Source organism: Staurois parvus, unplaced genomic scaffold (assembly GCF_062004578.1).
Source record: "Staurois parvus isolate SC_StPar_1 unplaced genomic scaffold, SC_StPar_1.0 ptg000009l, whole genome shotgun sequence".
NCBI lineage: Eukaryota > Metazoa > Chordata > Amphibia > Anura > Ranidae > Staurois > Staurois parvus.
In genome coordinates this window covers 1,938,853-1,962,501 of record NW_028317805.1, presented here as the reverse complement: position 1 = coordinate 1,962,501, position 23,649 = coordinate 1,938,853, and the positions used below count along the sequence as shown (strand labels likewise).

The 23,649-nt window shown below is 42.7% G+C and overlaps 1 protein-coding gene across 5 annotated transcripts in view; it reads left to right on the top strand.

The window, feature by feature from the left end:
- Positions 1-23,649, top strand: part of CTBP2 (C-terminal binding protein 2) — a 142,657-nt gene that overhangs the window by 82,623 nt on the left and 36,385 nt on the right. For 4 of the 5 annotated variants that reach the window (XM_089669104.1, XM_089669124.1, XM_089669114.1 and 1 more), the window contains one exon: positions 15,707-15,861. In XM_089669104.1, coding sequence (XP_089525230.1) covers positions 15,707-15,861 — 155 coding nt within the window. Of the gene's footprint in view, positions 1-7,498; positions 9,300-15,706; positions 15,862-23,649 lie in introns of those variants that run through there. The other variant, XM_089669094.1, reaches the window with a different exon arrangement.

Below are 23,649 nucleotides of genomic sequence, written 5' to 3'. Positions count from 1 at the left end.
GACTGGGGAACTTTCCCTTTTGGGTGGAGCTCCGCTTTAAAGCACCTACCACTTCAACATGCATTTTTTGTGTTTTTGATGCTTTTTTGAAGCTTTAATGAAGCTTGGCAAATATCCTGTGTGTGTTGATTTTCTGTTTTAAAGGGGCTCAATAGAACCCCAGCTCAGTAGTACCCCCTACTCTAATACCCACAGCTCATTAGTACCCTCATTCATCAGATCCTCAGCTCAATATTAACCTGGTTTTTCAGATCCCTGGCTCAATAGTACCCCCAGCTCTTCTGATGCCACACTCAGTAGTAACCCCCAGCTCTGCTGATTCTCTGGTTTGCTGATCCTCTTCTCTCTCCAGTCCCTGCTAACCTCCCGCTATATTGCTTCCATGCTGCTCACTACGTGTGACATCTGCTAGTTTCTCTTGCTCCAGTCCCCCCAGTTCTGCTCATCCCGTGTCAGTCACCCCTGCTCAACTTCCACTATAACATTACTATGTTGCGCGCCACAAGTGCTATCTGCTAGTTGCTCCGATCCAGAGACCACTTACCCTTCTGCTGCTCCACGCTGCACACCAGATGTAACATCTGCACCAGACACCCCCAGTCACACATGAACCGGAAGTTACAATTGATTGTCTTTCTGGTTCACTTGTTGGTTTACCAGTGCATCCTGGGATATCTCCTACCTGCAATACCTTCAAAACAAAGCAAAGCTAACTCTGAGTAAGTGCCCCTCAAATGCTGCAGGTGCTGTTAGCGAGCGTTGTGATAGACTTTATTGAGTTTTTTGAGATGCTTTAAAGCACCAATTATGCCAATATGGGGTATAATTTTTGAAGCAAAGCAAACACAACAGTGTAAACAGGACTGTAAGGTATCCATTTTACTTAGATTGTACGCCCCTTGGAAATCGGGACTGCTGTGAATGTACAATATATATGTAAAGCGCTGCATAAATTGACAGCGCTATATAAGTACCTGTAATAATAATATTTTAGTGAGAGGTGCTTTGATTGGCATTCAAAGTGCTTTATAAAAGCATGTCAAGTGCTACATTTTTAGGCAAGTGTAAACAAGCCATTATAAAGCAATTAGTAAATTTAAAAAGATTAAAGGTTACTACTTAATACAGAAACCACAGATTCTGAATTACTTACAGCAACAACCTTAAAACTGTTGTGGTGTTGGTGTTTGTATTTTATCACCAAGTGTTGCATACTTTGCAGGTAATAGATGATGGTTCCTGGGACCTCCCAGGTAAGGTCCAAGGCTTCCTACTTCATACATTTTGAGTATTCCTAATATAAAGGTTATGTAGAATATTCCTGTCACATGCAGGAGATGGAATGCAGCTCAGCTTACAGCAGGGCTTGAAAAACTTGCTTAGAATCTAGGAGCCAGCAAAAAACGTTGGAAGCCAGTTTTTTTAACCAAAAAAAAATATTTTATTTATTTGGTGGTCGGGCAGCTGTCCTATTCAGTTGCGGTGCCCGGCATGGGACGTCTTTCTCACTGGGTAATTTTGGGGGGTGCACCCCTAAATCCTTCCCCTCCAAATCCCCCCTCCTAGTACAAATCCCCCCCAAATCTCTCCTCTTAGCACAACCCCCTCCAAATGACTCTGCAGCACAAATCCACCTTCCCCCCAATTCACCACTAGCACAAATCTTCCCCAATCCTGCCTTCTAACACCCAATACCCCCCCCCCCCCACACACACACACACACACACACGCATACACCTCCCTCCCCTCCTTCTAGCACGAATTCCCCCTCCCCATTACCTTTCCCTTTCCAGAACAAACAACTCCTCTTCCACAAGCACTGCCCCCTCCAATCCTTCAGGCAGGAACTACAGGACTAGTGTAGAGGTTACGCAGGATCTCTCTTATATCGTAGGGTACACAGCTTGATTACCCGCCCCCTATCTCCTCCAAAGACTGCTCATCTCCCGGAAATGTAGGTAGGGGGTGGGTAATTTAAGCCGTGTATTGGTCAAGCTAAGAGCGATTCTGTGTACTCCATTGTATGGAAGAGTGCTCCACTGACAGGATGGGAGAGAGCCAGCACCTCCTCCCTGCCACTGACACTTCTTCTCCTGTCCCCCATCCCTTGTTCCGGCCCTGAGTGGAGGAATTGGGAGAGAAGACCAATGGGCACAATGTCCATGGTGTGGGGATCACAACTGAAATCTGGAGGGGGAGCAGCCCACCCCGGCACTCCCACCCACCCCTTCCTGGATCTGGCCATGGTCAGTTGCCTGACGCCCTGAGCTGTATATCCTGGGCGTCAGGCGGTGGGGGTTGCTCACACCTGGTGTCGACGGTGATTGGGCTGGGGGGCCCCAGGTGCCGGGACATGGTTTCTGGTCACCCTGGTGACCTGGCACCAAGAATTTGTTGAGCCCTGGCTTACAGTGGCCGGCCCTATCTCTGTGTGCTGGACTGACTAGCTGACTAGTGATGTCATCCCTTGCTGACCAATGAAGATGGCCAAAAACTGGCACAAAGGAGAAGATGCTGGCTAGGAACTGTTGAAAAGATGTACAGTGCATGCAGAAAGTATTCACAGCACTTAACTTTTGCCACATTTTGTTATTTTACAGCCTTATTCCAAAATGGATTAAATTAATCTTTTTCTTCCAACATTCTACAAACAATACCCCATAATGACAATGTTCATTTTGAAATTTTTTGTCATTTATGAAAAATAAAAACCGAAAACCCCCCACAAAAGTACATAAGTATTCACATCCTTTGCCATGACACTCAAAATTGAGCTCTGAAGCATCATGTTTCCACTGATCATTCTTGAGATGTGTCCACAACTTGATTGGAGTCCACCTGTGGGAAATTCAGTTGATTGGACATGATTAGGAAAGGCATAAACCTGTCTGTAAAAGGCCCCACAGTTAACAGTGCATGTCAGAGCACAAACCAAGCCATGAAGTCCAAGGAATTGTACATAGACCTCCGAAACTGGATTGTATCAAGGAACAGATCTGGGGAAGGGTACAGAAAAATTTCTGCAGCATTGAAGGTCCCAATGAGCACAGTGGCCTCCATCATTCATAAATGGAAGTTTGGAACCACCAGGAATCTTCCTAGAGCGGGCCGCCCAGCCAAAATGAGCGATCAAGGGAGAAGGGCCTTAGCCAGGGAGGTAACCAAGCACCCAATGGTCACTCTGAAAGAGCTCCAGCGTTTCTCTGTGGAGAGAGGAGAACCTTCCAGAAGAACCATCTCTGCAGCATTCCACCAATCAGGCCTGTATGCTAGAGTGGCCAGACGGATGCCACTCTTCAGTAAAAGACAAATGGCAGCCCGCCTGGAGTTTGCCAAAAGGCACCTGAGGGACTCTCAGATCATGAGAAACAAAAACTCTCTGGTCTGATAAAACAAAAGATTGAACTCTTTGGCCTGCAAGTGTCATGTCTGGAGGAAACCAGGCACCGCTCACCACCTGCTCAATACCATCCTTACAGTGAAGCATGGTGGTGGCAGCATCATGCTGCGGGGATGTTTTTCAGTGGCAGGAACTGGGAGACTAGTCGGGATCAGAGGAAAGATGAATTAAGCAATGTACAGAGACATCCTTGATGAAAACCTGTTCCAGAGCACTCTGGACCTTTAAACTAGGGCGACGGTTCATCTTTCAGCAGGACAACGACCCTAAGTACACAGCCCACATAACAAAGGAGTGGCTATGGGCCAACTCTCTGAATGTCCTGGAGTGGCCCAGTCAGAGCCCAAACTTGAACCCGATTGAACATCTCTGAAGAGATCTAAAAATGTCTGTGCACCGACGCTCCCCATCCAACCGGATGGTGCTTGAGAGGTACTGCAAAGAAGAATGGGAGAAATTACCAAAAATAGGTGTTCCAAGCATCATACTCAAAACGACTTGAAGCTGTAATTGGTGCTAAAGGTGCTTCAACAAAGTATTGAGCAAATGCTGTGAATGTTTACAGTGAAGGAAATAAGTATTTGAACCCCTGCTGATTTTGAACGTTTTCCCACTCACAAAGAAATTATCAGTCTAAAAATCGGATGGTAGGTGTGCTGTAACACAGAGACAGAATAGCAACAAAAATTCAAAAGAAATGCATGTCTAACAAATTATGCACTGATTTGCATGTTCATGAAGGAAATAAGTATTTGATTCCCTTCACAAAACATGACTTAGTACTTGGTGTCAAATCCCTTGTTGGCAGTCACAGAGGTCAGGTGTTTCCTGTAGTTGGCCACCAGGTTTGCACACATCTCAGGAGGGATTTTGGCCCACTCCTCTCGGCAGATCCTCTCCAAGTCATTAAGGTTTGGCGACTGACGTTTGGCAACTCAAACTTTCAGCTCCTTCCACATATTTTCAATCGGATTAAGGTCTGGAGACTGGCTAGGCCACTCCAGGACCTTAATGTGCTTCTTCTTGAGCCACTCCTTTGTTGCCTTGGCCGTGTGATTTGGGTCATTGTCATGCTGGAACACCCATCCATGACCCATTTTCAATGCCCTTGCTGAGGGAAGAAGGTTCTCACTCAAGATTTGACGGTACATTGCCATCGTCCCTTTGTTGCGGTGCAGTTGTCCTGTCCCCTTAACAGAAAAACACCTCCAAAGAAGGTTTCCACCACCATGTTTGACAGTTGGGATGGTGTTCTTGGGGTCATAGGCAGCATTCCTCCTCCTCCAAACACGGCGAGTTGAATTGATGCCAAAGAGCTCGATTTTGGTCTCATCTGACCACAACACTTTCAACCAGTCCTCCTCTGCATCATTCAGATGTTCAGTGGCAAACTTCAGATGGGCCTGGACATGTGCTTTCTTGAGCAGAGGGACCTTGCGGGCATTGCAGGATTTCAATCCTTGTCGGCGTAGTGTGTTACCAATTGTTTTCTTGGTTACTGTGCTCCCAGCTGCCTGGAGATCATTGACAAGATCCTCACGTGTAGTTCTGGGATGATTCTTCACTGTTCTCATGATCATTGACACTCCACGAAGTGAGATCTTGCATGGTGCACCAGACCTAGGGAGAATGACAGTTGTTTTGTGTTTCTTCCATTTGCGAATGATTGCACCAACTGTTGTCACCTTCTCACCAAACTGCTTGTCGATAGTTTGGTAGTTCAGTTCAGCCTTGTGTAGGTCTACAATCTTGTCCCTGACATCCTTGGACAGCTCTTTGGTCTTTGCCATGGTGGAGAGTTTGGAATCTGATTGTTTGATTGCTCCTGTGGACAGGTGTCTTTTATACAGGTAACAAAATGAGATAAGCAGCACTCCCTTTAAGAGACCGCTTCTAATCTCAGCTTGTTACCTGTATGAAAGACACCTGGTAGCCAGAAATGCTGATGAATGATAGGGGATCAAATACCTATTTCCTTTAAACATGCAAATCCGTGCATAATTTGTTAGACATGCATTTCTTTTGAATGTTTTTTTGCTATTCTGTCTGTGTTACAATACACCTACCATTCGATTTGTCGATCATTTCTTTGTGAGTGGGCAAACATTCAAAATCTGCAGGGGATCAAATATTTATTTCCTTCACTGTATGTACATATTGCAAAGATTTCAAAACAAACTTCTTTCACGTCATTTATGGGGTACTGTCTGTAGAATGTTGAGGAAAAAAATTAATTTAATTGATTTTGGAATAAGGCTGTAACATAACAAAACGTGGCAAAAGTTGAACGCTGTGAATACTTTCTGGATGCACGGTGTATTGATACCTGTTAGTTCTGCTTTAATGGCTAAGTCACCTTTTAAAAAGAAATAATGCACATTTTTCTGCAAATTAAAAAATGTGCATTTATTATTTTTTTTCTAGGAAACCTGTAGACCATTACACCCACGATCAGTCCTGCAGATTCTCAGGATAGCTGTATGCCCATTCCTCGTATAGGCAGGTAGTTATTAGAGAGCAGGAAGATCAATGAACTACCAGAATGCTCACCAGCACCTTGGTCATTCATTGAGAACTACAAACCGCCAGCCGCAATGATTTACGGTACATGTAGTCTATTAATTTACCGGAAACTGTATAAATTATGTGGGTGCATGGGCGAACCCCTGCAGGGCCCTGCTGTTTTCAAATTGTCACAGAGGGTGCGGGGAGAGGGTCCCATATTGTGGGGGGGGGGGAATCAGAGGAATCGGGGGGGGGGGGGGAATCAGAGGAGAAGGTGCAGATGCTAGAACATGTTACATGTTCCACCTTAAAAATGGGTGGAGCATGTAACATGTTCCATAGGTGAACTTATTCCTTAAGTAAATAGGTCATGTAATTACCAGCTGGAGACTGGTGTCAACATAAATCAAAGCATATACCTTTGTACGCACCTTGAGGGTTAGGGACTGATGTGAATGTACAATATATTTGTAAAGCACTGCGTAAATTGACGGCGCTATACAAGTACCTGAAATAAATAAAAATAAATATTGCCAGGATCTTGAAAAAACCATAAACTGTTTATTAAAGCGATCACATCACATCGGTGAAAGTGCAATGTTTGGTGCTATGCAGGACCCCTTTGTCAGGCATGCTGCATACCACGCTCTGTATGGACACTCCTCACAATATCTGAATGTTGCCTGCTGCGTGCAGTGCTGTCCTGTTTAGGAACAGTTGCACATTCTGTTACATTGAATGAAATAAGTTTACAGTCTTGGGACTTCCACTTTGAAATATCAGCATTTTGAGGGGTTACTGAACCCTTCCACAAACCAGAATATTAAGATCCAAGATTTTTATAAATGTATCATTACTACTTGTGTAAACAACATGGTATACGGCTTTAATTGCAAGTTCTCCTCCACTGTAGATTTAACACGTCTTTTCCATTTCAATCTATGTTTAGGGCCTTTTCCCTGCCTTCTCTGATGAGAGCTCTGCCCAGTCTGAAGAGCCTGTGTGGACTGTGTGCTTATTAAATCCTAGCCTTAGCTAGGTTACTCATTCATCGGGAGAGATTTAGCTGAAGCTGTGTCGTTTTATTTTCCCCGTGTCCCCATTACAGCCATTCTCCCCTGACACAAGTAAATATGAGACCAGAGAGGCATAGCTTTGAGCGGTTGTCTGATAGCAGCAGGTTACTGTGACATCAGGAGGTTCTGTGTCTGGGCCCACTCTGTCACACCGGATTAGGGCTTTGCAGGTTTTCTAATCTGCACACAGTTATCCATATGAATAAAATGTTCCCTCCACCATTCAGCCAAAGCCATGAGGATTAGTTGCGGACACCCAGTCTGTGCTTGATGCCTGGAGAGACCGCTGTCTACAGGGTGTTGTACTGTATCGTCTTCTATTACCTGGGATTAATAATTCAGCCGATACTTTTGTAACTCAAGCCGCCTGTTTCTGTTGTGCCTCCAGAGAGCTCAGGTGCAGCTACATCTGTTTATTGTGTGTGTGTTTTTTTTCTTTGATACATGTAACAGAAGATTTTAACTGAGACGTTTCCTCGCCTCCTCCTCTACCACTGTATCTAAGCTGAAAGGTTTTTTTTTTTTTTTTCCAATGCCGGTTCCAGGCAGGCACACAAACATCAGCCGTTCTCGTAGCTGGGATGCAGCAGGTTGGTATGAAGGCAGCTGGGAGGGAGATATCTCATCAGGATATCACAGTGCAGCCGGCATAAACAATTCTCTGACCTACAACGGAGAGGAAGCTTTTTACAAGCTGCCAAGCAGCAGATCCCGCGATATTCTCGTGCCAGGCAGCTCGGAGATAAAGGCGGACCTCTCTTCCTACCCAGACGCATATATCCGAGGTCAGCAAGGTCACCTGGTGCATCAGGACCGCAGGCCAGTGAGGAATAACTCTGTCCCAGACTTCAGCTTTCCCAACGAGAGGCAAATGGCAATGTCTGGGCGTGGATCTGTGCAAACCCATGATTATTATAATGAGCCTTCTCTGCCTGGAAGATCCCTGGAGGATCCTCGTTATTACAGAGACCCAATACTAAATCGTGCAGGACATGCTTATGGACCTCCCACAAGTCGTACGGCCTGGGAACAGGCTCCTGCACGTCCCTATCACTCACAGGAAGTAGGTCGTATGTACAGAGATCCTACAGGTAGAGTCATCAACGAGGGACAACGTTCCAGGAGTCGAGATTCATCCCCTGCCAGATACACAGTAGATCTACCCAACCCCAGATATGGCTCAGAGGCATCTACGTTCCCCAACAGACTGATTTATAATGATATGATGGAACGAGCCATTGATCCCACAGGAGGGAGGCAGGCAGCTCCTACCTGCCTGGTGGTGGAGCCCAACGCATCTGCTGCCATGGATGGCACTCTGGGGACTTCCTCTATCTCTGCAAATCGGGGATATGGCTCAGTAAGGGATAATGTCACTGCTAAGATGACATATGACGCTTATGATGGTACTCTAACTCCATCGCATTCTCAGGCCCCAGTGTCACTTTCTGGAGCAGAACTAAAGAGGGCTGTAGATATGGAGTTCCTTACAATCTTGAGGAATGAAGGCCTTTCTGAAGCAACTGTTAGTGCATTGATACAGCAGGGGTTCGACACGCCCAGCTCACTGGCTGTCATGGAAGAACATGACATTAAATCAGTGGCTGCTAATCTTGGCCAGGCGAGACTGCTTTCAGGTCTTATCAAGAGCTACCGGGCAGATTTGCAGATGCTAAGACAAGATCCACAGAAAAGTAACTCCCTGAGGTCTCGAGCTCGCTCCAATAGCTTCAGCCACCGGGGAGATCTCATGCGCAGTGATTTCAGTGCACAACCCCTGAACAACCCAATGATGGATGGAGTTTCCAACCCTCAACACTCCTTGTCATTGCAGCCGGTCTCACCTCGAATGGCTGAACTCAACCGCCGTCCTTCTAGTGCCCCATCCCAGCACTTACTGGAGGCAGCCAGCTACCCAGCTTGTGGAATGAGTGCCCAAAACCCACAGTTCATGCAAACTGCCGGATACTCCATTCCTGTTCAACCTCGTCCAGCATCGGCTTACTCTGCCCAGTCTGGCATACCAATGACTGTTGTACACACAAACATCACCAGCGGGCCAAAAACAGCTTACCCTACTAGTTACACTGTGCCCATGGAGCTTATGAAAAGAGAGCGTCTTCCACCCACTTCTCCTGTCCACAGCCCTCACTGTAGCCCTCAGCTTCTACGCAAACAGGGGACTCATATGGAAACCACAATGAGCCTACCACCACCTACCATACCCAGTCAGCACTCTCTCCACTCACCCTACCAGAAAATAACCAGAAGGACTGGACCACCCATCATTGTCTCCACCATGGCATCACCAGAGCCAAGTAACTATACCATACTATTTGCTTGCTTCAAAAGGGATGGGGATTTAATTATGTGTTTGTTAGTAGACTGTTATAATGTCCTAGTTCTTCCAAAACCTTAAATTAGCTATGTAGGTAGTATAAGTAGATGGCATGAGATAAGGAAAGAGTAACTGTTTTCTGCACAAATATAACTTTCATGGCACTTCTTGAATGTATGCCCCAGGCAGTGCTACTACACTTCTGTAATTATTTCATCTTCAGCCTCTTACAAACACTTCTGTATGAGGATAGAGCATGCTAGGAGTTGCAGTACATCCCCTAACAAAACATAGACTGTTCACAATATTATAGGTTGTAGAGCTGCCAGAACTAATGTGAGAATGCTAACAGAAAAAATATAGCTGCCATATTTAGATCTGCTATCAGCACTAGACAATTCATTACAAATCAGATTGATTTAATTAGGTGGTAATTAGTATTGCTTGAAAGCGTGAAGTGAGATGAATACATGTCAAAGGAAGGAGATAAGGTATCTGCCTGATTTGTGAGTGAGCAGTGGAGATTGAGACAGAGATATCAGGCACTTTTTCTTCTTGTCTGTAGACTGCCAATCTGAAACAGATTTGGTAAACGACATGGCCGGCAAACCAGTGGGCTGTGGATGATTGGGATAAGCATGTCTTCTGACTATGTTTGCAGGTTATTTAGGAGCCACTTATTAGCAGAGCATGTCTAAATGATATGGTCATTCCCTTCCAATAATTGATATGTAATATAGCAGATACAGCATCCGAGAACCTTTTAATAGGAATTCACTGTGATGTCTCATAGCAACCATTTATATTTAAACCTGTAGTAGAAATTTAAAGTGTGAATCGGGTTGCTGTGGCAAAATATAGTGCCTGTAAGACACTGGTAATGTCTGTAATCCTTTTACATAATAAGTAGAACATAGTATAGTCAATGGCATTTTCTAGGTACTAAGAAGGTGTACGTAATAGTGGTCAGTGAATGCTAAAGATAGCTGTCACGTTTGCTGTGATATCAGGTGAACTGTGAGACAGGTAGAATGAAAAATCTTAATTCTGTCTGTAAAGTTGTTAATTTGTATGTGTGTGTAGTGTATATGTATGTTAAAAAAAACATATATATACACACAGTTTAGGAGCTATATGTGCCAGTGTGTCCTGTGTAAACTGTTTTATAGAGCCACAAGGGTTGTGTTGGAGGCTGTTCATTACAGTTTGGTCATTTCAGGTTATATAAAAAAAAAATATTTTATTCAGATAGTACTAAAATCTGCAATGCCTTTGTAGAGCAGGTAAGCCATTTACAAGCCATTGCCAAAGTAATATGATTTAGATCAGTTGGTGATGGAATCCAGCTAATCCAACTGTATCTTTGGTTATGGGAGGAGTGATTCTTAACCAATTACAATGGAGTCTAATGCTAACCATACACTAGTTGAAAAATCATTCAAACAATATTGCTATAATGTAATGACCGAATTTTGAACGATAAACCGTTTAATGGACATAAATCTGTTTTTTTGTCCATTTTTTGCTTCTGGGTCACATATTCACAGTACCAACAGTTAGATTTTTCACAGGCGAGAAACACATTGACCTTTCAATTTATTGTCCATTCTACAGAAGTTTTTGAAACTTTTCCTTTGATTTTTTTTTTTTTTGGGGGGGCCCAAAAATGTCACTACTGATTTTCAATTTGTGTCCGTTAACTGGATGACAAATGAACAAACTGTCCAAAAGACATATTTGTGAATGATTTTTTTGTCTAGTGTATATCCACCATTAGTTTTCTTACTACAGGCTTTGGCAACAGCTAGGTGCATTGCACATGCACTTTAAAGGGCATCTGTGAGCATAAAGATAGGAGATCTGCTTTTGCAGATTCTAAGACTTTCACCCAATTCTACATTCATTATCTAATGAGTTACAGAAGGGTGTTCCAGACTTTGCCAGCTGCATGCTTGTTCCAGGTCATTGACCAGATAGTGAAGCCAGTATGAAAGAGCCCTAGAGCCTGCACCTTTTAAAAACAAATTCGCAATGGCTGTTCTCATATTTTCACCCTCACAGCTTAACTTGAAAGCAGAACTGCAGTGTATAGAGCAGTGGAAGCTCTTACTGTAATGCACAAGTATACTATGCATACTTGCACATTATGGCAGAGTTACCTTTTGATTTTGCCCACCTACAGCAGTGAAAGCTCTGCTGTCCCTGCCACTTCTTCCTCTGTATCCAACCTTTTCTTTCTTTGATCATTGGGTGGCCACTGATTGAGAATCTCCTGCTCATATGCGCTAGAGTTATATCATCCTGGCTTCTGGCTCCTTTCTCAGCATCTCACAGATGAGGAGTAGGCAGATAGTATACACTGCACTCCAAGTTTGCTGTAGGAAGTGTGCACCAAAAAAATTGCCATGAGTAAGATGAAATTATTTTTTGTAAAAGGACATATGAAGTCTGTCTTTACCTCCTGGCATCTTTTTTTTTTTTTTTTTTTTTTTTAAGGCTTTAGTTGATATAGATGTACACTATGATTGCGCTGGCATGATACCTATTCAAGAAAATGATGTCTAGCAAATTTCAGACCTAGAAGAAATATGCACCAAATAAGAAGGAAAAGTCAGAAATCTTTATTACTATCCTTGTTTCAGGTGATTGACTTGGAAATTACTAAAGCCATTATATCAGAATGATGCAATAGTACTTTTAGAAAGAGGTCAGCAATGGCACCCTCCATATCTCTCCTACAACAGGTTTCCTTAAGATCAGAGAGATTATTTATCAGGTCTTCTTAGCAAAGAAGTGAAAAGTTCAGCATTGGGGTGTACCATGCTGTATTGCACAGCTACAAATATTGACTCTTTTGCTGAAATGTGATTGGTTTGTTAAGAGCTCCTGCTTATTACACGTCATCTCTGCATTTACCCACCTTCCAGTAGAAGCTTTGGATTTTTGGAGGGAATCAATAAAGTGTCACTATGATGTAACATATGGGTGGGAGTCCATCTTTCTGACCACATTTCAGGTTAAATGTTGAGAGTGTAACACGAAACATGGTCAGAGTCTGCAGCCCCTCACCCCCCAACCTTTCCCCTACTTACAGTACCTAGAGGTGGTTCTCCTCACTGACTCCTATCATTATTTAAATTTGGCGTTGCTGTGCAATAATGCAAAATAAATTAAGTAATTAATTTACAGAGATCTGACCTGTCATGGTTCTCAATGGAGCACAAGTGCGGTGACATTGCTGCACTTGGTAGTCTATTGATACTTTCTCAAGCACCATAACTGAAGGTCCGTATTTTGGTAAGGACCTTCATCTAGAGCAGCCTTTCTCAACCAGGGTGCCCAGGCACCCTTGGGTGCCTTGAGGTGTCTTCAGGGGTTCCTTGGCTAAAAATTGTCCAAAACTTGTTCTACAAGCCAGCGGGTGGAGCAAGCCTGCCTTTTAGTTACACAAAGCCACAGGTTTTCATTGTGCACCATTACGACCTTCTAGCCACCGAAATTCTGGCAACCAATGACATCATCAGTTGATAAGGAGGATGTCATCTGTCTGCACAGAATCCTAGTTTGACCCTCCCCTGCCCCTCTCCATCAGTGCTGGGGTCACATTAGCTCAGTGATGGACAAAAACTGAGGGAGAAGAGAAACAGTACCAGTGTGCAAAAGTGTATTTGCTTTGGAAGAATAAATAACCTCTAATGTTGGTGGCCTACATGTGTGGATGCGTTATATAAAACAATTACAATAGTTTTTCACATTTTAGAATGGGGTGCCTCAAGACTGTCCATAATTGTAAAGGGTGTCTCAGGACTGTCCATAGTTTTAAAGGGTGCCTTGACTGCAAAAAGATTGAGAAACACTGCTCTAGAGGAACAGTCTGTAGAATTCAGAGCATTGCACCAGCTATCCACTGATCGAGGTCGCAATGCTTTGCAGGCGCCAATGCAAAATAAATAAATAAATACACATAAGTTTATTAATCAGTATAGGTGCATTGAATTTTTTTTTTGCAGGTTATTTATAAAATATTCTGCACTGTATTTGTCATTTGCAGTCACAGAGTTTGACATGGTTTGTTTTGTAATTTGTAATGCATCTAGTATTAGATACTTCTATCCTCAGGCCCCTCTCTGCCATAGGTGATCATATAGAATAATGTTGCAGTATTAGTATTGTCATTTTGCTGCAGTCACGTTGGTGTTATTTTAATCCCTTAAAATATGTTGTTGCTCAGCAACCAGTGGGTGTGACTGTACTCCCAGGATGAGCATCTCCACAGTAACTTCCAAATTTATCTGCCGGGGCCTGCAGGCTCAGGAGGGATGGAGGCCTGCACTGGATTTGCAGCAGCACGGCTGTTTACAGAAGGGAAGGAATTAGTAATGTAAAGTGTGATTGCACAGCTATTATTATCATCTCTACAGCATGGGAATAATGTATGGCAAGGCTCTACAGCATAGGAGGGTGTTAATTAGATAATTACACCCGGCCACTGAACAGCTTCTATTTCTCTGAGCGCAGCATGTTTGCCGAACGATCTGCTAACTACATAAATCAACAGTAAATCTGTTTGGTTACTGCAGCAGAAAATGTACTGGTTGATTAATTTTGTGTGTTAACATAAAGAGGCTTTATAGGCGTTTTCTGAATTAGGGGCAGGTGATGCTACCCAATGAAACACTTGAAAGTTGAGCAGGGTGCAAACGTCCATGGCAACCAATCCATCCTCTCAGAGGCAGATTATATTTGGCACACTAATGGAAGTCTGTTTTGGGTGATTTGGGTTATTGTACAATCTCCTTTCTCAATTGTGTCATCAAACCTGAAATGTTTAGAGGGAAAACACATTCTTAAAGCCCAATTCCAATAATTACAAAATATTACTTTTTACTAAGACACTCTTCCCCCTCCCAGACTGCAAACATGCACTGCTTGTCAAGTCTAGGGGGTGAGGAGTAAGTTACAATCCTTCTTTACATCCCTCTCTGACAGGCTTCCTCCATCTATAGGACCAAAACATCTTCTATAAGGCACTTTGGGCTGTGGTCACATCATGATGTTATCAAATATAATGCAGGGCCAATAGCCTTGCATTGTATGTGAGTGCAGGAAGGTACCACCCAGGTGCTGGAGCGGAGAAAGGCGCTGGAGCAAGAAATAAAGTAAGTATTATATCTTCTTCCTCTACCCTAGAATTAATGAGCATTTAACCTTTGCAGTGGGGAGGGCCCCACTGCAGGGTTATTGTTTTTTTTTTTTTTTTATTCTTTAATTGTGTTTTAAAATGTAATTCCTGGAGTTTGACTTTCACTCCATTTTATAGTACTTAAAAAAAATATTTTTTATGTCTGCATGCATTGCTGATTTTTCCTCAATTCTTGTCTGGTGAAACCATTGTCACTAGGACAGTAAACAAAGGATAACCTCTCTAACAGAGTCCCATATAGCAACAAAAAAAACAGGACAAGGGTTCTAACCCTTCTCCACTCTATCCAAAGCCAAAAACAAAGTATTGCTGAATATTCACTTTTTAGTAATCATTAGAAGCAATATCTTGTTTTGTTTTTTATTATAAAGATTTGTCCTTGGAAGAATCTCTTTGCTTTTAGTGCAGACCAGCTACTTAGTATATGTATGTACATGTGTAATGCGGTTTTAGGTTTTCCTGAAAAACTACCAAATGTCTTTGATGTTAAAGCTGAACTCTAGACATCTAAACACACAAACCTAATACATGTATGGGAGCTGTTATGCCTACCAAAGAATGTGTATTTCTCCCCGTGGAGTTCAGAGATGTACCTATCCTACCAGAAAGCACAGCCAATATAGTGATCTGAGCTTTCCCTGCTGCAGTTAAGCAACACAGGTCACCTTACTGCTCCCAGTCTGTGATTGGACAGGGAAAGAGCACCAAAAGATTAATGGGGCCATCGACTCTCTCCTCCTTGTTAGCATGTCCTTTCTCAGCACATGTAAATGCAGCACAACAGATAGACCCCAAGTTCGACCCCGCTCTCTCTATGTGCAGAGTATTACAAGAAGAGAAAAAAATCAGATTTTCATACCAGTTGCATTTAAAATTAACATAGCTGTATTCAGGTGTGCTTTAATTAATTGCTTGGAATTTAGCTTTAGGTATGTTTTAAACCAAGAGACATGTTTTGGAGTCTCTGATAATCAATTTAGTCCCATGTGTGTAACATTTTACACTTGGGCTGCTTTGGTTTTTTTTTTAGCTTTTACATGCTCAACCATGTCTGCCAATTTTGATTAGATAAAATAATGAAAGCTACACAAGCTACTCAGAAATATTAAAAATATGTGTAGATGGCATGTATATAACCGATGTGAGACTGGTAAATATCTTGCCTTGTCTTTATGAATATCCAGGTATGCGGCCCCAAACTCTGAATGGTCCAATGCACCCCCGTCCTCTCATTGCTCTGCTGGATGGAAGGGACTGCACAGTGGAGATGCCAATACTCAAAGATCTTGCGACTGTAGCTTTCTGCGATGCCCAATCCACACAAGAAATCCATGAAAAGGTAATTGTTTATCTGAGAATGTACAGACAAGTGATATGTACATTTTTTGACTTGTATAAAAGTTTAGTCTGAGCTGTATTGATGTATATGACCACTATGGTGACCAGTGTCTAGGGCAGCAGGAGATAATGGCAGGGACAACAGTAGAACGTTCATAATCTATGCTGAATAAATATTGTATTTTAGTCATACAGTACAGGACATAGGATGATATTCTCAACTCCTGGGTTATAGACTGATAGCTGCAGGTGACTGGACACTGGCAAACAGAACATGCCCCCTGGGTGTCCCCCCTATACCCTTACCCGATTCTGTGAATCCTCATTGTTTTTGCTAGTGTCATAAGGTGATGGACCCCTTCTCCCTTATGAAGAAATTATTCTTGGCTTAACTAGTTTATTATTTTAACTTTGGATTCTCAAATCAGCCCTTTACTGTCTTCAACAATATAATCTGTACATCTGGATTGGTGCATCCCCAGTATAACCTTGGGAACCGTACCTGGACTCTGTACCTTGGGGGGGGGGCTGTGATGTTTCCAGCACTGGATCCTGCATGGGTACTCACCTTGGTGCTTGGTGCACCACATGTAGTTAGCCACTCTGAGCTGTACAGGTCCAGAACAGTAGTCCATCCCTATGGAACCTAGACCTTGAAGACTCCTTTGGGAGTATATATAGGGGCCAGAGACATGGACAGGGTCATCCTCTGTCTCTGACTACAAGCATGAGACAGAATATCTCCATTACTTGTTTTGGACTATTTGTGTATCCTGAATAGTATGTGTTTAGACATTAAAATGATCAGGAAACTAGGAATTTGTTTGGAATTTATTTACTTATACAGTGTAAACTTTTTAAACGTATCACTAAAATACAACCCCACAGAGCTTAGTCTCAGGTGGATGACACAACAGTTCACACACTTTATCTCCACTTCTGCCTAAAACTCTTTGTAAGGTTCCTCTGCCCTTTTGCTATGAGGACCTTTGATACAGGGCAATCTCTGTTGAGTTGTTGCATACTCCTCAGACACACTTACTTCATTTCTGCACCTTACTGTGTGAGTACCCCACAGGTAAAGATGGTGGAAACCAGACACAAGGGAGCCACAGCAAAAGCTCCAGCAAACAATACTAAAGGCCATCAAAACACTCAGACCGCTCAGAATGATGCACTGGAGCAGGACCCTATTTTAACACCGGTCTCTGCGTTTGGTTCTAGCTCAGGCATGAATTTCACGTCCTACCTGACCAGGGTGGAGTTCTCTGTAACTATGTCACAATTCCTCAGAAAACTATTGGCTGTGATACAACCACCATTTTATAGGGCTCAAAAGCAACAAGCTCCTTATTCACCCCCCACTGTCTGTACCTGAGTCAGATCCTGATATGTCTTCACTAACAGAGGTAGACACAGAGGGGTATGGAGAGGACCTAGAAGTGGTGCTAGCGGAGTCTGTAGAAGGCTCCTGTATACCTGATGTTACAGCTTCACATAATATACTTGCCAGTGTTGATATGCTCACTTCACCTGTGCTGAAAAGCCTTGTCATTGCTGCACTTTCCTCCATCTTGCCATGCCCCTTTGTGTACTAAAGAGACCTGCCTAGTCTAAAAAGACATTCCCTGTTCAGGAAAAAATAGAATGAGCAATCCATGACATGTGGGTAGGTACAGAAAATATTTTCAGCCCTCCAAGCATAGTTGCCAAGCTGTTTTTAGTGGAAAAAGAATTCACTAATAAGTGGCCTCTTCTGGTAGTTGACCCTGGCATTTCAGTCTTCAACATCTTACTGTACCTATAAAAGATGTTGCTTTGTACAAAGCCTCTGTTGACAGAAAGTTTGGGATGCACTTGAAGGCTCTTTTTTATGGATTTCCTAGAACATGTCATGACACAAATCCCCAGAATGTCTTGATTTCTGTTCAGATGCACAGATTCTTGTAGCTCAAAGCCTGGTCAGCTGAAGCTGCCTATAAAAGACAACTCGCACATATGCTCTTGGTTAGGCTCTTGACAAATTCATCAGATATGTCACAGGAGGAAAGTTCCTTCTTCCACAGTGGATGGTTCCAAAATCCCCTTCTTCGGGGGATTCTACCACCTTAAAATGCAGAGCACTTACACCTTACCCAGACTTCAACTGTTAAGCTAAAATTCAACCACTGCTTTTGGAGCAAGGGCTGGAACACAAAATCTCCCAAGTCTACCTGAAAGCACAATAAAGAGGGTGCCCTTGCTCCTAAGAGTGTGGGGACATCTTTTACAGTTTGTCTTTTTCTAGGTTACAGACATCCCAGACCTATGGATTCACTCTATGGTTTCAAATGAGTACAGAATAAAGTTCAAACTCTTCCTCTTCACTACTTGGGTCTTTCAAATCAACCAAAATATGCTCAATGACAGACAGATTTGTAGAACACGTTAAACAGTCTTTTGTCCCAGTCCACTGAGGACAGATTTTTATTCAAAACTGTTCACAATACCAAAATCCAACAGTGGTTTTCAACCTATCCTGGACTTAAAATCCTAAATGTACCCCCTAGTTCCAAGGTCAGTTATTGCTTCTCTGAGACAAACAAAATATCTTGCATCTGCATATTTCCATTTACCCTCTTTATCAGTGCTTTCTGAAGTAGAAGTTTCCAGTTTGTTGCACTGCCATTTGGCCTATTCTCTGCTCCCAGGATATTCACAAAAATACTTGCACTAGTTCTTGCCCTCTCAAGAACCCAGGGCTTTCTGGTCACAGGGTATCTAGATGGCCTTTTCTGAAGTACTCCTCTCCCTGCCAGCACTTTTCGTAGAAAACAAACATTTCCAGTTTGTTGGACTGCCATTTGGCCTATACTCTGCTTCCAGAGTATTCACAAAAGTACTTAAACCCCTTCTTGCTCTCTCAAGAACTCAAGGCATTCTAGTCACAGGGTATCTGGATGATCTTCTGAATGAAGTATCTAAGTTCTGCCATAGAAAGCATTAACAAATGCCAGTTTCTAAGGCTTTGGAGGAGTGTTTCAATCTCTCAGTTCAGGCAACATGGTCACCAGAGGAAGCCAAGCTCCCCATCAACATTTTTCAGCTTTGAGTGATCAACTGGCTCTGCACCACTGGACTTACCTTCTTTAGGGACACCCAATCGGGTTGCAGTCAGAAAATGCTATGGCTGTGGCCTACATCAGTCACTCTGGGGGCACCAGGAGTCATACATCCTTGAAGGAAACAAGCCTGATAAAGTAATGGATGGGAAAACACTGTCCAGTGATCTCTGCTGTCCATATCTCAGGTGTCGACAATTGAAAGGTGGTCTGTCTGGTCCAAGGGGAATGGGCTCTTTACCTTCCACTCCACTGTTCAATTCGGTATGCCAGAGATGGGGAAATCCAGGTGTGGATATCCTGGCCTCCAGGTACAACTACAAATTGATTATTTGTGCACTAAACTGGCCCATAAGAACCTGGTACGCAGACATACTCAGACGTCTTGGAGATGGCTGATTCCAAACAGGTCAGACCTGCTATGTCAAGGACCCCTGTTCTATCCTTCTTCTCATTCACAGGTTGTAAGGCCATGGCTGTTGAAACCTGGGTTTTAAGAGACAGAGAAGTCTCTGAGTCTGTCATTCCCACATTCCTAAAAAGCAAGCAAAGCCACATACAGAAAGATCTATGATCCTTCTTTGCCTGGTATGAACATAGGCAGTTAAATACCAGAGATTATTCTGTGCCTTACATTCTGGCCTTCCTACAATCAAGCCTCGACTCAATCTTGGCCTAAAGTACTCTTAAGGGAAAGGTTTTGGCTTTGCCCCTTATTTAAAAAATAACAAAACTCTGGCCTCACTTGGTTTTAAGGACCTTTATTCAAAGTGTTTCTCTGATCCAACCACCCTTTTTTGCAGAAACCTCCCTTTGAAACCATTAGGAAACCCCCTTTGGATGCCCTCTCCTGGTTTCTTGGCGGCTGTCACATCTGTCATGCGTACTGACTCCACCTTGTAAGGTTCCATTCTTCATACATAACAAGAACAACATAGTCTTGTCCAAGAGACCCTCCTTTCTCCCTTAGGTGGTATCAGTCTTCCACCTCAATAAAGAAATAGTCCTTCATTCATTGTGCCCAAAGCACCCAAATGAGATTGCTCTTTGGTGTCTGGACGTGGTCATTGTCATTGGAGTCTACCCCAACACTACAGCTTCTATCAAAAAAATGGACTCTTCATCTTACCCTCAGGACCTCACAAATGATATCTGCTTCAAGATTCGCCATCACTAGGTGGGTAAGACAACAAATCTCAAGAGCACCCTATAATACAAAGCACCTTCTGCATTAATACGTGCTCACTCTACCAGATCGGTAGGTGCTTCTGGGTATTCCCACATAAAGTTTCTGTGGTCCAGCTTAGTAAAGCTGCTGCCTTTTCCTCTGCCCATATCTTTTCAAAGTTCTATCAGGTGAATGTCCAATCTTCTGCAGATGCAGATTTTGGTCACAAGATTCTTGCAGCTGCAATTTAAGCTCAGTCTGTTGACCCTTGTTATTGTTGGGTCTGTTGGCACAATTCTGTTTGCCTTGTTGTTGCTCGCCCTTCTTATTCATTTCTTGGAGAGTTTCCAGGGTCTATGAATATCAAGCCTGTGTCCTGCATTGTACATCTAAGATAACATGAATTTTGACTTGCCCTTAAACTGTATCTTGAAGTACAGGATACAGGCCATCGTCACCTCTGTTATATGTTACTCTGCATTGCTTGGTATAAAATGGAGGACTCGCAGAGGTAGGGTAAAATTATAGGGGGGAATGCCCAAGGGGTGTGTGTTCGAAGGCTTGGCCAGTGTCCAATCACCTGAAGGTACCAGCCTATAACCCAAGGTCTATGAATTACAAGCCTTTTATCCTGTACTGTACTTCGTGATATGTAATTTATGGGTTATATAGTTAGTCTGGCTGAAAAAAAGGCAAACGTCCGTCCAGTTCAACCAAAAAAAAAAAAGTTATAATCCTATACCCACAGTTGATCCAGAGGAAGACAAAAAAACCCCCAGCAAACCATGATCCAATTTGCTCTTGCTGGGAAAAGAGATTCCTTCCTTATCCCCCGAGAGGCAATCGGATATTCCCTGGATCAACTTTTTACCTATAAACGTTAGTATCCAGTTATATTCTGTGTATCTAAGAAAGAATCCAGGTCTTTTTTGAAGCAATCCACTGAGCTGGCCAGAACCAACTCTAGAGGGAGTCTATTTCACATTTTCACAGCTCTCACTGTGAAAAAACCTTTCTGTGTTTGGAGATTACATTTCTTTTCCTCCAGACATAAAGAGAGCCCCCTTGTCCTCTGTGGTGACCTCAGGGTGAATAGCTCTACACCGAGTTCACTATATGAACCACTGATGTATTTTTTACATGTTGATCATATCCCCCCTTAATCTCCTCTTCTCAAGAGAGAATAAATTCAGTTCCTCTAATCTTCCCTCATAGCTGAGCTCCTCAATGCCTCTTATCAGTTTGGTTGCCCTTCTCTGTACTTTCTCCAGTTCCCCAATGTTCTTTTTGTGAATTGGTGCCCAAAACTGAACTGCATATTCCAGATGAGGTCTTACTAATGATTTGTACCGGGGTAATATGATATCTCTCTCTCTCTGGAGTATATACCTCTTTTAATACAAGAGAGGATTTTGCTCGCTTTAGAAACCGCAGCTTGGCATTGCATGCCATTATTAAGCTTGAGATCTACCAGAACTTCCAGATCCTTCTCCACCATTGATTCCTCCAGTTCTACCCCCCTCTAGTATGTATGATGCATGCATATTCCTAGCCCCCAAGTAAATCAGAGCTCCATTTTGTTTTCTTTATGGTCCATTGAGGGACACCATAACAGTCTTTATGAGGACTGAACACTGGTAAAAAAAAAAAAAAAGCTAAGCCAGCACGCTGTATAATCCCACCTACAACAGTCATGCCTTAGTTAATTTGCTTGTGTCATAAAAGGTTGAAAGCTTACTCCTCACCTCTACTGGGATACACCTTGTGTGTGTTTTTGCTATTTTTTTCTCTTCTATCAACATTTCTGATTGTTTGTGGATGTTGTTGTCTTCTCTTCAGTCAAGTCTTCAAACAACAAGTTGCTGAGCTGGATTTATCCAGCTAATCCATGGCACTTTCTTTGGAAGCCATAACTGCTGCCTTCTGCACTGAATAATGTAGCATTAGCCTGTAATGAGACCGTAGGACACTAGTTTCTGCTATGGCATTTATGGTGTACTGCTTTGTTAGTGTTACAGTGCTTTGGGAGTAGGCCCAAAGAGATGATGGAAGGTTATCTTCAGGCACTGGGCTCTGCATATGATGCTTTCCAAATCTTTGGGTACTGTCAACCTCAGGACCCTCACCTGTTTTTAGAGTAATCTTGATCTTTCCAAGTCTCTTTCACACGGATGTCTGGTATCTGCACTTTAAGCTATGTATTTTGGTGTTTTCCATGTCTGTATGCACTCTGTCAGCAGCGAAACGTTGATGCCTTTGGGGCAGTGGTACAGCCTCTGATGTGCTAGTCTCTAGTGTCTATCCGTGATGTAGATATCCTGGTAAATGCAATCTGCTCTATCTCTCTGCATAGGCCGCTGTTCACCCCCATAAGTACTCATCAGTTAACCTCAGAGTTTGTTACCAATGTTGGAGCAGTGACAAAGTCCCCATGGTTCTCCTGTGATATTCCAGAGGAATTGCTGAAGGTATACTTGAATTTCACCATTAAGCACTACTTTGAGCATACAGGATCAACCTGATGATACAGATACATGGTGTTTTGCTGTTTCTGCAGGCTCTCAAACCTGCCTTCTACCCTCTTATCTAAAAAACTTCCTAACTGAGGACCAGAAACTCCCTCTTCACTCATGACCTGTTCCAGATCATGTAAAGAAGCTTTTACCTTTAGATACAGATTTCTGGATACATGGTCTCTATATTTAGTGAACTTTCCAGTCCTTAAGTTGATTAGGCAACATCTTACTTCTTGAATGATGATTTTACTGTTAGGGACTTTTACTGATGCCAATAGCTGCAGCGCTGATCATTGTATTCTGACCATGGGGAGTTCCCTTCTTCTCAGTCCAATCAATACTGATATATTTAAACTTTGTGTATCAGTACTGTTTGCACTGAGAAGAAAGGAACATCCCAAAAACTTGTGCTAAAAATGCAACTGTTATTTATAAATAAAAACATAGTATCCTGGACAGTACTTTTTGTTGCAAGCGCACTAATACAACTGCAGTCACCTCAGGTGTGGTAACTACAAAAATCTTTTTTTTTTTCTTTGATTTGCCACCCCTTTGCATTTGATTTTAAAATTGCAATTGGGCTGTGCAAAAACTGCTAAATTGAGCCACAACACCCTGTACCACATCTAGCATGAATCTAAGTCCTGTTTTGCTGCAGGCTGATGATTTATTGCTAGAACTTGATAATGATGCATAGATGTCAGTCGGAAGGCTGTCTCTAGTATTACATTTTGGTTTTCATGTTCATGCTAATATAAATAAATAGAACCAGTATGAATGGGTATAATGTGTATGTACATTGTATGCACAAATATTAGGCAAGCTGTATTTTTGAGGATTAATTTAATTATTGAACAACTACAGTGCTCTCGGTCAATCCAAAATGTTAATAAACCTCAAACCTAAATATTTAAGAAAGTAAAAAAGAGGTTTTGGCTTTCTTAGGAGAATATCTATGTGTGCACAATTATTGGGCAACTATTGGTGTGCAGATTTATTATGCA